The 14,331-nt window shown below is 40.7% G+C and overlaps 1 protein-coding gene across 5 annotated transcripts in view; it reads right to left on the reverse strand.

The window, feature by feature from the left end:
• CYP20A1 (cytochrome P450 family 20 subfamily A member 1) overlaps positions 1 to 14,331 on the reverse strand; it is a 77,747-nt gene extending 63,416 nt beyond the window's left edge. For 2 of the 5 annotated variants that reach the window (XM_033859882.2, XM_019939090.3), the window contains exons 1-4: positions 14,019 to 14,327; positions 9,726 to 9,775; positions 8,939 to 9,105; positions 5,846 to 5,988 (exon numbers count right to left, since the gene is read on the reverse strand). In XM_033859882.2, coding sequence (XP_033715773.1) covers positions 5,846 to 5,988; positions 8,939 to 9,105; positions 9,726 to 9,775; positions 14,019 to 14,090 — 432 coding nt within the window. In that variant the 5' untranslated portion in view covers positions 14,091 to 14,327. Of the gene's footprint in view, positions 1 to 5,845; positions 5,989 to 8,938; positions 9,106 to 9,725; positions 9,776 to 14,018 lie in introns of those variants that run through there. The other 3 variants (XM_033859883.2, XM_033859885.2, XM_073807376.1) reach the window with 3 other exon arrangements.

The following is a 14,331-nucleotide window of genomic DNA, read 5'->3' on the forward strand; positions in this document are numbered from 1 at the left end:
AAACTGTGCAGAGGAGCCAACATGTTAATTAATGCTTCTGGTAAACTCAACAAGCCAGCCTCAAATCTTGAATGAAAAGTGTTAGTTTCAAACAGAATTGAAGAATAAGGAAAATATGGCATTAAGCATTTACTGAATGTAATTTTTTAAAAGTAGATACTGTAGGATGAGTCAAAATGGCATCCTCTTAAGATTTATCAGTTATTCTACAACTCAAAAAAGTCACAAAAGTCTTATAATGAGCAGTCTGAACATTTTTAGGAGGAATGAACAAAGTTACAGAAGGTGAGAAGGAAAAGAAAAGAAACCTGACCAAGTAGCTATTACATGCTAAATACTCTTAAGCCCTTGAAAAAGTATGTCCTCACCTGTACGATGTCTGGAATCTGTTTAAAAATAATCCAGAGAGAAAACAGGGCAGGTAAGTCGGGGTATAGATAAAGTAAGATTACGTCTAGTTTGCTAACTGTTAAAGTTTGGTGATGAGAATACGGATATTCATTATACTATTCTATTTTTATTTAAATTTTTCATGACTTTTACACTAATTATTAGAGAAATGCAAATCAAAACTACAGTGATGTATCACCTCACACCAGTTAGAATGGGCATCATCAGAAAATCTACAAACAACAAATGCTGGAGAGGGTGTGGAGAAAAGGGAACCCTCTTGCACTGTTGGTGGGAATGTAAATTGGTACAGCCACTATGGAGAACAGTATGGAGGTTCCTTAAAAAACTAAAAATAGAACTACCATATGACTCAGAAATCCCACTACTGGGCATATACCTGAGAAAACCACAATTCAAAAAGACACATGCACCCCAGTGTTCACTGCAGCACTATTTACAGTAGCCAGGTCATGGAAGCAACCTAAATGCCCATCGACAGACGAATGGATAAAGAAGATGTGGCACATATGTACAATGGAGTATTACTCAGCCATAAAAAGGAACGAAATTGGGTCATTTGTAGAGATGTGGATGGATCTAGAAACTGTCATACAGAGTGAAGTAAGTCAGAAAGAGAAAAACAAATATCATATATTAACGCATATATGTGGAACCTAGAAAAATGGTACAGATGAACCGGTTTGCAGGGCAGAAATAGAGACACAGATGTAGAGAACAAATGTATGGACACCAAGGGGGAAAGTGGGGTGGAGGGGTGATGAATTGGGAGATTGGGTTTGACACGTATACACTGATGTGTATAAAATGGATGACTAACGAGAAACTGCTGTATAGAAAAATAAATAAAATAAAATTCAAAAAAAAATTTTTTTCCATGGTTTTAAAAATTATTTACCGGGGCTTCCCTGGTGGCGCAGTGGTTGAGAGTCTGCCTGCTGATGCTGGGGACATGGGTTCGAGCCCTGGTTTGGGAGGATCCCACGTGCCACGGAGCAACTGGGCCCGTGAGCCACGACTACTGAGCCTGCGCGTCTGGAGCCTGTGCTCCTCAACAAGAGAGGCCGCGATAGTCAGAGGCCCGCGCACTGCGATGAAGACTGGCCCCCGCATGCCACAACTAGAGAAAGCCCTCGCACAGAAACGAAGACCCAACACAGCCAAAAATAAATAAATAAATATATTAAAAAAAAAAAAAAAAAAAAAAAAATTATTTACCATATACAATGTGAAAGTCAGTGCGGTGTATTTGTGTACTTGTGAGTGAATGTGGGTTTAATCTATATAGAACAGTAAGGACTCCTACGTAACCCTTCAAATGGGACAGATATAGGCCCATCAACTATAAAAACCCTGCATGAAAGAAGAAACGCATTAACTAAATTGGAAGCATTAATAAGGAGGTGTAGTTTCAGAGGAGCAGGAAAAATGTAAGAAAGAAGAAAATTTAACAGAAGAATGCTGGGAGGTGGGGGGAGCAGCAAACAAACAGCAGGAAAATCTACTTCTCAAACAAAGGAAGGAAAGGTATTTTTTTGAGTAGTTACTGTGTTCTAAGACCTGTTGTTAGGTATTTTACATCATGACCTCATATAATCCTCACAGCAAATTTGTAACGTGGATGCTATTATCCTCAATTTAAGATGAGGCAATAGGACCTCCCTGGCAGTCCAGTGGTTAAGACTCTGTGCTTCTAACGCAAGGGGCACAGGTTTGACCCCGGGTCGGGAAATTAAGGGATCCCTGCAGAGTGGCCAAAAAAAAAGAAAAGAGGCAATAAAAGCTCACAAAGGCCAAGTAACACACAAAGAATCATGCAGATACTAAATGACAGAAATAAGATTCAAAGCCTTTTGCCCAAGCTTAAAGTCTCTGCTCTATACAATACTACTACTTCCCAAGAAGCTACATTAAACATACAACAAAATAAAAACTTTCTTCGAGGTACACAGATTACAGGAAAGGGGAAGGAAAACACAATATAAGAAGGGAGATAAGAAAGTCAATTTAATTTTGTTATGTAAGTATGGCCAGGTTGTCATGGTAGTAAAGAGAGTGAATGGCAGAGGGTAGGTAACTAAACTGGATATTGGAAGACGAGCTGGCCAGGAGTTAGCTGAGGAGAAAATAGCAAGAACAGACCCACAGAGATAAGAGAAGAGACTATGGATTGAGGACCTGTAAGTTGGTCGGTATTCATTCACTGATTTAATAAATATTTACTGAGGGCCTACTCTACACCAAGACCCACGGATACAGTAGAAATCAAAACAGAATAGTGTCTCCCTCCGTGGAGCATACAGCTTAGGAAAGATTATTCAAAGAATTACACATAATATAATTACAAATTAGGACGTGTTGCAAAGGAAAAGCAAAGGGTGTTATGACAGCATCTAAAAGGGGGACCTTCCTAGGGACAGTGGGATGATCAGAGATGGCTTCCCTGGGGAAGTGACATCTAAACTGAGCTGAAGAATGAACATGCATTAACTAGGTGTGTGGATGGTTAGATGAGACAATCCAGGCAACAGGAACAGCATATACAGAGCCCTTGAGATAGCAGAGAACAAGGTATAGAACTAAGAGAAAACCAGGGTGGCTAGAGTGTAAGCACAAATGAGAAAGTGGGAAACGAGGCTGGAAAAGTAGGCAGGCCAAACCACATACGGTCTTTAAGATTACATTCAAGACTTCGGAGTTTGTCCCAAGAGCAAAGGGAAGCCACTGGAGGTTTTTGATCAGGGACTGATAAAATAAGAATTGTATTTTGAAAGTGTCTGTTCTCAGGGGTTATGAACATCCAGTCCATAGATACCAAAGGGTCTGTGCACAGAATCCAGGAGTCCATGAACTTGGATGAGGGGGGAAAAAAATCTTTATTTTTCACTAACCTCTAAATAAAATTTAGCACTTCTTTCTGAATATAGGCCTTTTAACTTTGTCACAATACAAATCTCAAATACGTTCACATTATATTTTGGTTATTGTACAACTCTCAAAATAATGGTTTTGTCTCTCATAACATCATTACTTTAAAATTGTGGAAGTTTGAGGAAGCATTGCTAGATCTTGTTATGTAATACATTAACAATAAAGCACTGATATTATAATATCACAAGTTTTTTAAAAATAACATTTTGATAACTATATTGGTTTCCTTTGTAGTTACACATTTCCAAATGCTATTCTCCGAAGGAGTCTGTAGGTTTCACCACAACTGCAAGGGGTACATGTCTTAAAAGAAGCCTAAGAATCCCTAACAGAGGGTAGAAATTGTGAAAGGGCAGAGAGAAGGCAGAGAAACAAGCAATCCACATAAGACGATGGAAGCTTAAACCAGGATGGGAGCAGTGCTGGTGGAGTAGAGCAATTTGAAAGATATTCAGAAGGTAAAAGTGACATTAGAGACTCTTTTCAAATGTAATTTTCTAAGAATATTTACTGTTATAAAAATATTTATCATATAATGGTAAATAAAAATGCAGTCTAAAACTATCTCTACAGTATAAAGCTGATTGAAATTCTACTGTACACAGAAATGACTGGAATGATGCAAAGTATTTTAAAATGTTAACCATGGTTATCACCGGGGAATGAACAGCAGTAAAAGTGTTTATTTTTCCTTAGGACTTCTCTAAATGTTTCCATATTTTATAAAGTGACTAGCAGAAAAAGCATAATTTTAGTTATTTTTGGAAATTTTCTTCTCTTTTCTTTTCTCTTTTTCTTTTTGGCCGAGCCACAGGGCATGCAGGACCTTAGTTCCCCAACCAGGGATGGAACCTCGAAGCCATGCTCACCCCACCCTCACCCCACGGCTGCAGTGCAAGTGCAGAGCCTTCACCTGGACAGCCAGGGAAGTCCCCGCAAATTTTTTAATGATGGGGAAATGCTTACGATATGTTTTATAGTGAAAAAGTATATAAAATTGTACATACAATATGATCTCAACCATATAAAAAATCTATAGTCAAATTATGAGTGATTTCTTTACACTATCAGATTTTCCACGTTTTCTTTAGCAACCATATATTACTTTTATAAATTACATTATTTTTAAATGGCACAAATGGATAGATTAGCTTTGGACAGAAGGAAGGATTCTTCAAGATTTAAAATAAGAAAAAAGAACCAAGGTTTGTGATGGACAGAGTCTACTGGTGGGGGAACAGGCTACTGAGAGAGTTCACACGTAAAGGACTCCATAGTCTCAGCAAAGCAGGAGGCTAGGACATCTACAGCAAGCAAAGGGGTTGGTAGGACTGGCAGTACTAGAATAAGGGTGAAGGTCTGCAACAGCCCTGTGGGAGCACAGGGAACTGTGAGGCAGTGCACAGGGCTTGGCTAAGGGTCTTCAGAAACAAAAAGGAAACGGTAAGGATTAGTATTGCTCTCAACCTTTGTAAATGATTTGCTGAGCTTCTTAAAAATGTCAGGTGCCCCTCCCAGTGATTCAGTTTGTCCAAGTAAAGGCCCAGTAATCTGCACCTTAAACAAGAGGGAGTGTTTCAGGTGAGTTCAGACCATATTTTAGGAAATGCTGGTTTAGTCTGGTCTGAAAACAATGGACAAATCTACTGATACATAAAAGGTCTTCAGGTTCTCTCTGCTCCCATCATTCCAACTTACATAGGGAGTCCAGATGTTAAGATTTTTGCTTTGTTTTTGTTTCGTTTTAGAATTTCAGGAGAATAAAAATCAGCTTAGAGGGACTTCCCTGGCGGTCCTGTGGTTAAGGCTCTGCGCTTCCACTGCAGGGAGCATGGATTCAACCCCTGGTAGGGAACTAAGATCCCACAAGCCTTGCAGTGCGGCCCGCCCCGGCAAAAAAAGAGTAAAATTCAGCTTCGAAAGACAGGTAAGAAAAGAGTAGGAAAAACAAAGACACACTAATAGTTAAAATATACAGACGGTCCCCGACATACAATTTTTCAACATTACCATGGCGCAAAAGCCATAAGCGTTCAGTAGAAACGGTCCTCTGAACTTATCTTGATCTTCTGCTGGGCTAGCGTATGAAGTACGACACTTTGTGACGCTGGCAGCGACAGCAGCCGTAGCCCACAGCCAGCCGTGGGACCATGACAGCAAAGAGCCCATAAGCTTACAACCATTCTGCACCCAGACAACAATCTATTTCTCACTTTCTGTACAGTGTTCAATAAATTACACGAGCTAGTCAACACTCTATTATAAAATAGGCTTAGTGTGAGATGATTGTGCCCAACTGCAGGCTAACGTAAGTGTCTGAGTATGTTTAAAGCAGGCTAGGCTAAGCTATGATGTCCAGGCGGTTAGGTGTATTTAAATGCATTTTCAACTTATGATATTTTTCAACTCACGATGTGTTTATCAGGACATAACCCCATCGTAACTCGAGGAAGATCCATATACTATTATCTGTATGATAGAACTCCAGGACAAACTACCTTACCTTTAGCAGGAGAGCAAAATTACTCCGCAGAGAATTAGTCACACCATTTTCATACAATTTTTTCCTCATGAGGTTTTCACTCACATTCCCACTCTCAGACTGATACCTTAATAATGACTTTAGCATGGTTTCAAAAGGGTCCGCTGAAACAGACAAATTAAACATTTCAAAGGCAAAGTAATCACTCAAAAAAAAAAAAAATCTCCAGCAAAAGAACAGAGATCAGGGAGGTACAGGACTGTAGCCAAGAGACTATGAACTTTTTTCACAACTCCCTTGTCTTTCCTAAATGTGAACAGTTCAAGAGGCAATAAAAATTGGCAAGAAAGGGCTTCCCCTGGTGGCGCAGTGGTTGACAGTCCACCTGCCGATGCAGGGGACACGGGTTCGTGCCCCGGTCCAGGAAGATCCCACGTGCCACAGAGCAGCTGGGCCGGTGAGCCATGGCCACTGAGCCTGCGTGTCCGGAGCCTGTGCTCCGCAACGAGAAAGGCCACAACAGTGAGAGGCCCATGTACCACAAAAAAAAAAAAAAAAAAAAAATTGGCAGGAAAACAATATTCTGACTGGGAATTTCACTGTAAATCATTAATATTTACATAAATTTTCTACTCCCATGACAGCAATATCTTTCACTTTGTAAAAAAAAAAAAAAACACCACTGATTTTTAAAGCAAAATTGATTTTGTGTATGTAACTGTCAAGTATTACAGTTAAAATTATTTAGCTGAATCCAAAAATTTCTTTTCTTTTCTCCTTCATTCATTTTTAAGTGTTTCTTGTTTCCTGTTTTTTTTTTGGCGGCAGCGCTGTGAGGCTCGCAGGATCTTAGTTCCCCAACCAGGGATCAAACCCAGGCCCCTTGCAGTGGAAGCACAGAGTGCTAACCACTGGATCGCCAGAGAATTCCACAAGTGTTTCTTTAATGACTGTATTGTTTCCACATACGCAAAAATACACTGTCATTGTAAATAATTAAAACAACATAGATACATAGAAAATAAATTCATCTAAATCTCACCACACAGAGATAGTCACTGTTAAATATCTGAGATTTTTTTTTTTTACAGCTGTTAACATTTCTCACCAGAGAGAGACAGACAGAAAAATCTCTCAGATGTTGCAAAGAACTACAGTCCCTTCCTTCAGAGCACGTCTCTCAGTTCATTAGTGTGATCATTCGAACACCATTTACATGCTCCCCCACTTCCCCAGCACTAGACTATAAATTCCACAGGAGCAGAGGCCATGTCTGGTTATACCCATCTTTGCATTTCTTAACGGAGCCATCCTTCCACGTTGCGGAAATTCTGTGATTAAGAAAACAGACCCATGGGCTTCCCTGGTGGCCCAGTGGTTGAGAGTCCGCCTGCCGATGCAGGGGACACGGGTTCGTGCCCTGGTCCGGGAAGATCCCACATGCTGCGGAGCGGCTGGGCCCGTGAGCCATGGTCGCTGAGCCTGCGCGTCCGGAGCCTGTGCTCCGCAACAGGAAAGGCCACAACAGTGAGAGGCCCGCGTACCGCAAAAAAAGAAAAAAAGAAAAAAAAGAAAACAGACCCAGCCCAGGGAGCCTAGCTTCAAGTCCCAGCTCCATCACTAATTAGTTGTGTGACTTTGGGCAAATGACTTAGCCTCTCTGTACATCAGTTTTCTCTTCTGTAAAGTGGGGATAATCATAATACGTATTTCATAAGGTGTTCTGAGGATTAAATCAGTTAACATGTGTAAGGTCTTACAATAGTGCTGGCATATAGAAATTGCTATATGAGTATCTGAAGAACAAAATAAAATAAACCTGTATCATCATATTAATGCCTGAATGTATCCTTTAATGCAGCCATTAAAAATTTTTAAGTTTTACGTTTTTATTATGAATAATACTAATGTCTTTTCTCATCTATGTGATTATCAGCTTATGATAATTCCTTAAGATAAGTCAAAGGTCACTGCCAACCTTCTCTCCAGATAGTTTGTAAAACATTTATACTCCATGTTTCTCCATTCCCTCACCAACAATGAGTTTTGCCAACATTTTTCATCTCTTCTAGTCAGATAAGTGAAAATCTCATATTTATTTGCATCCCACTGATTATTAGTGAGGTTGAAATCTTTTAATTTGCTTATTGGCTATTTTTATTTCTTCTTTTTTAATTACCTTGTTTTTGCCCATTTTTCCACAATTGCATTTTATTTACTTATTAGTTTTCATTTACTTTATATATATATAGGTGGTAAATAGTTCCCCCATCTCTCTTTTAAACTTCTTCATGGTACCTTTTTATTTTACAGAAATATAGTATGTGGCCAACATTTTCCTATCTCTCTTTTTCATGGTGTTTTTTATTGTACTGAAATTTTTTCATTTTTATGTAGACAGATTTACCCATCTTGTGATTGATGGCTCTTAGATCTCGTGTCAGGGTACAAAAGGGCTTATCAACAACCCCCTCAAAAAAATTTAAGATTTAACCATTTTTTCTTCTATTACTTTTATGACTCCAAATTTTAATCATTTCTAATTTATTTTGATATAAAGAGGGAGACAGGGACTGAGATTTATTTTTTCCAAGTAGCTAACTAGTTTTCCCAAACCATTTATTACCTTTCCCCTTTATCATAAAATGCTACCTTTATCATATATACTCGGTTTGTCTACTGGGCTACCTACTCCATTCCATCAATCCGTCTAGTCCTATCACAGTACAAGATTCTTTAAGTTCATCAGGTTTTATAATACACTGTTCGACCTGATGGTACAAGAATCTCCCACACTAATGTTCTTTCTAGATGTTTCTTAACTGCTCTTGTACCTTTACTCTTTCAGACGTACCCTGGAACTAGTTTTTCAGGTTCCAAAAAATTCCTGTTGGCATTTACACTGGGATTTTTTCCGTACATATCTATAAACTGAAGGAAGAAAATAATCATTTTACAATACTGTGTCTTAAATGAAGTAATTAATATAAAGACTTCAGCACAATGTCTGGCATATAATACAAAGTATTTAATAAATGTTAGCTATTCCTAAGAACAATGTATGGATCTTCATTTATAGACATCTACTCTAATTAAAAAGAAAATTAAACTTACATGTCTTATTGGGGTTGATATGCTGCTTTAGCACATCAACACTGCCCAAACTAACCACAAGGCGCCTGCCAAACCAGAAAGAGACCACAGGCCCATATCTCTCATGCAAATTAACCAGGAACTCGTGCAAACTTCCACTGTTCACAATATCTGGAAGATTACCATCTCTGAAAAAAGAGCAACATTTGACAAAATAATCAATTTAACATGGAAGAATCAGAAAAACAATACTAGTTGATTCTGAATTAACTGTGTCAACAGATGAGAGCAAAAATACACAAAATTCAAATTACTGCAAAATCCAAAACTGAATTATATTTGACTTCTCTCTTTCGGTAGTTACATTTGGATATGGATTTGTCTGATATTTTGAGAATTCATAACACTTCACACCAAATAAAAAAGCTACACGAGGAACATCTGACTTAGACACTGGAAAACTATCCAATTTTTGCAGCAACTCATTCTGAGATAGCAATGGACACCATCATTGGCTATTCAATCACAGGCTAATTTAAATCAGCTATGGCAACTTTTTCTTATTTCCTTCTATCTTAATCCTTTCTTTCTATTTTCAACACTCTCTGGCTAACAGAAGTGAAAGAAATTAAAGGTTTTGATTTATACAGGCTTCCTTTCTGTTCTTAACAAAGTTTAGGTAGTATGCCCAGAGATAAGTTTAGAGAAAACAAAGGAATGAAATAAACTGAGTAACCTAAAGATACGGTTTAGTTTTGATCCAAAATTAAGAGTTGACTCTACTTGATTTAAAAAAACAACAACTCACTTTTCTTCTGTTGGAGTAATCCCTGGAATTCCTGCAGCTTGTCTGGAAGCCTTAGGGAAAAAATTTTAAAAAGTTTAGTATGATGAATTATCACATATCCCATAAGTCAGATGCATTTTCCCAAGACATCTGCAGGACCTTAAATGATGGTTTTCCAAATTGGTTGAATCTCAGAGATTATTTCTATATTAAAATACAAAAACTGGATTCTTTGTATTGAAAAGCATTATCCTAATATTCCTCCTCTCTATCAACTAAACTAAGGTGTTTGAAGAATTTAACATCCGTTCTTCATCAATTAATACATAATCAAGTACATTTTTCTTTGTTCTGAGACTACATATGGTCCCATCTGGCTTGGCTTTTAAAAAAAAAAAATCAATGTCATGATTATAACAGTTTCATTCCTAAAATAGTTCTCCTCTTTCTAGTCAAAAAATTTACCAAAATACAATGTGATATTCATCATTTGCTTTAATGCAGTTATTATTATCAGGGTCATACAGTCAGAAAGGTGTCTGGTATAGAAGTAAATAACAAAATAATTCATAGCAAATTGTTAAAGTGACAAGCTCTGAAGAATGAACTATGAAAAAGTTGGGGGAATTTTCATGTTTTACAATTTTGTACTGGGTTTATGGTCGCTGGGTTTAGAAGTTAGTGTCTTTTTTTTATTTTACAACAAGCGTATTACTTTTATAATAAGATATCTTGTAAAACTATTTTTAAATAAACTAAATATTTATAGGAAAAATAACCTAAAATAGTCAACTCCAGAATCAATTCTGAATTTTGTCAATGATTTTAGCTAGTACTAATCAGAGTTTATTTGTCTGACATTCTGCCCTTTTCCCCCCTACTTAACATTATACAAATAAATGAATATTTATTTATTTGAACATTTAAAGGCTAAACAGTGTTCCACTATGTATCCAGAATTGTGTAATCATCTTCCTGCTATAGTGTTATAAAACATCTAGGCTATTTCTTTCTTTTATTTTCTCATTGTTATAGGTAGTGCCATGAAAATCTTTATACAACTTTACTTTTTTCCTCCTTTGGGGTATGTATGCCAAAAGAGAGATACTAGGTTGAATTATACTAACTGAAGAGTTTAACAGTTTGTACTAAATCCTATAAGAATACTATCTAGGGGCTTCCCTGGTGGTGCAGTGGTTAAGAATCTGCTTGCCAATGAAGGGGACACGGGTTCAAGCTCTGGTCTGGGAAGATCCCACATGCTGTGGAGCAACTAAGCCCGTGCACCACAGCTACTGAGCCTGCGCTCTACAGCCCGTGAGCCACAACTACTGAGCCTGTGTGCCACAACTACTGAAGCCCACGCACCTAGAGCCCGTGCTCTGCAGAAAGAGAAGCCACCGCAATGAGAAGCCTGTGCACCACAATGAAGAGTAGACCCCACTCGCCGCAACTAGAGAAAGCCCATGCGCAGCAACATAGACCCAACGCGGCCAAAAATAAATAAATAAAAATAAATTTAAAACAAACAAAAAAAAGTAGTAGTCTGAAGTGATAATCTTTCCAAAACAAAAAAATACTATCTAGGTAATAGTATGTGCAACTTGCATTTAACTGATGACAATGAAACCTACAATGTAAAATTTTATCCTACAGTCTCATCAATAATGGAAACTTGTCAAGTTTGATATTATAAAAAGTGGGGAAAAGGATGGAATGAACTCAATTAGAAAAAGAAAAAGTCAGTCATATAAAAAAAGCCAACTTTTTATTTTCTAGGTTGAAATTATTGACTGAAACAAGTTTCCTGACTTCTCTTTAAACATGGTAGATTGATAACACTCATCAATTATCTCTTCCTGAAATCCCACAAAATGAAAGTGAAGATATAAAAAAGGAGAAAATACCGATAAAGAGAATGGGAGAGGAGACAACAGTGGACGAACGATCCAACCAATTTTTTTGGAAGTGTTAAGCTGTTGGAGTAGTGATTAATTGACGTAGTTGTGAGGCCTCCTCTGGGGGTCTGCAGAGGAGAATTTCCACAAGAAGCAATCAGATTTGCACTCAGTAACCAGAAAGGCAGGGTAAGACGCAAGATTTTAACAATTAGCAAAAAGCCAGTATACAGATCCCTCAGACACCATTCTTGTGATTACCATCCTTCTGGAAAGAGACCTTGAGACTACAGATTCAGGAACAACCGGCTGGTGGGTGGTGGCCCCTATAATTCTAAGGGAAAATTATTCCCAACTTAGAATTTTACACTAAGCCAAACTATCATTCAAGTGTGAAGCTAGAACAGAAAGGTTTTCACACAAGCAAGACCTCAAAAAATGTATTTTCCTCAGAAGTCTGTGCGCTTTGCATAAGACAGCTCCTACACCAACCTCCACCCTTCAAGAGGAGAAATGAAGAGTGAGCCCCAGAACACCAGGCAAAATGCTCTCCTGCCCTTTACTATATCCACATCTTCCACATAGCTAAATTGATGAGATCCCCAAATTGGCATGCACCTGGCAAGACCCTGCCAAACTTCCTGATAATCGTAGCCTCACCACTATCATCTACCTTAAGACCATCCAGAATGTTACTATGACCTTTTTCCTTACCTACATTAGACACCACACTAAGCCCAGGACTACCATCCCCAGGTCTTCCCTCGTCCCCCAGACTCCTATTCCTACAGAAGTTTATCTTCTTTCCTGACCCATCTGTCCCCAACTCAAAACTCCACCCGATCTCAGCCACTCATTCCTATGGTTGTACACTAGGTCTTGACATTACCAATAACTTCACCATCTCCAGAGTTTTAACATCAAGCATCCAAATCTCCAAGCACCTCCTATTTTTCCTTTTCACTATTTTTAACATCTTGACTCCAAAAACTATTTTTACCCCAAAAGAACTTTTAACCCACCCACTCATATACTCATTTTCCACTCTCTCCAGCTGAGATTCCATGGTCCATTATAACCACTCCCTTGCCCTATATCCTTTTGTCAAAACCACCTAGTAAAACACCAATTCTAATTAAACCCAATATTCTGTCAACTGCCCCTGATTCCACACAGATGAAGAAAAACTGCTGGAAGGGCTTCCCTGGTGGCGCAATGGTTGAGAGTCCGCCTGCCGATGCAGGGGACATGGGTTCGTGCCCCGGTCCGGGAGGAACCCACGTGCCGCAGAGCGGCTGGGCCCGTGAGCCACGGCCGCTGAGCCTGCGCTTCCGGAGCCTGTGCTCCGCAACGGGAGCGGCCACAATGGTGAGAGGCCCGCGTACCGCAAATTTAAAAAAAAACTGCTGGGGAAAAACACACCCATAATGACTAGTCTTATTTTAATTTCATGACCCTCAAGTGAGTTGCCTGGTAATCTCATTTCCCTACTCCCGCACTCTCCTAACCTTCCAGATGGCTATTTCTCAGAAAATAAGATTCACTGAAAGTTCCAGATTGTGCAATTGCAATACTCCAATCCAACCCATTTACCAGCGAGAATATTTAAGGTGTTCTGTCATTGCCAGCGATGTGTTTGGCACTGTGCTGCTGCTTTACAACTTCTTCTACAAAACCACCACCTTGCTTTGCAGATGAACCCCTCATCCATTAGTTCCTTTGTTTTCAGAACCACCTTCTGAGGTTGAAGAAGGCAAGAAGAGAAAGAAGGCCGGAAGGAGATTTCAGAGATAAAGCACTAGGCTAGGTGAAGCTCACAGCTAACCTCCCCCTGCACAGAGCTCCTTCCACGACCGCTTTATTTAGCCCGTGAGGCCCTGCAAGGAGCAAGACCCGGTCTGGACCTTAAGGACTTTGGATTTCAGGAATGAAAGTCGAAAGACAGATGGAAGAGTAGACGACAAAATAAACACTGGGGGAGAATCCTTGGGAAAGGGGAAAGGCGTGGAGCAGCCTGGAGTTTCCTCCCAGGCACACTAGAAAATGGAACTGGAGTGGGCAGAGTTATTGCCCGAAAGCCACCAAAGCGCTTCAGACCCGCCCTTAACAGTGGCGTGGCGAGGGCAGGCGCAGGGAAGCCGGACCCGCGGACCAGCCCTCAGCCCCCGGCGGCCGTATCCGCGCTGAACCACCTGCCCGCCTCACTCGGCGTCGGAAAGCGGCCGTGTGGCCCGCGCCGCTCAGTCCTCAGCGCCAGCCCCGCGCGCGCCCGCGAAGCGTCACATGCCCCGGAGCTGGACTGAGCCGGAACCGCAGCAGGAGCTCTCCCCGCACCCCCTCCGGGCCCGCCCCCTGCGGCCCGCCGCGGGCAGGGCGACGTGGATGCGGGGGAGACCGAGGCCGAGCCGGCGGTTACCGGATAGAGGTAGAGCACGGCTCCCACCAACGCCAGCAAGAAGGTAACGGCGAAGATCGCGAAGTCCAACATGGCTCCTCCGCCAGGGAGCCACGTCTTGGTTCCACGCTCGGCAGCAGCGCCTCAGCGGGCTGGGACCCGCGCAACGGAGGGGTGTGCGGGGGCGCCCGCGGGACGAGCGAACAAATGGGCCGCTGGGGGCGTGGCCTGGGCCGCCAGGGCTGGCCAGGGGAGCAAGGGAGCGCGGAGGAGCTCTGGGAGATGGGAGCCGCGCCCCGGGGCGGGATTCCGGCGGACGCGACTCCTGGCACGC

This window comes from Tursiops truncatus, chromosome 7 (genome assembly GCF_011762595.2).
Source record: "Tursiops truncatus isolate mTurTru1 chromosome 7, mTurTru1.mat.Y, whole genome shotgun sequence".
Classification (NCBI taxonomy): Eukaryota; Metazoa; Chordata; class Mammalia; order Artiodactyla; family Delphinidae; genus Tursiops; species Tursiops truncatus.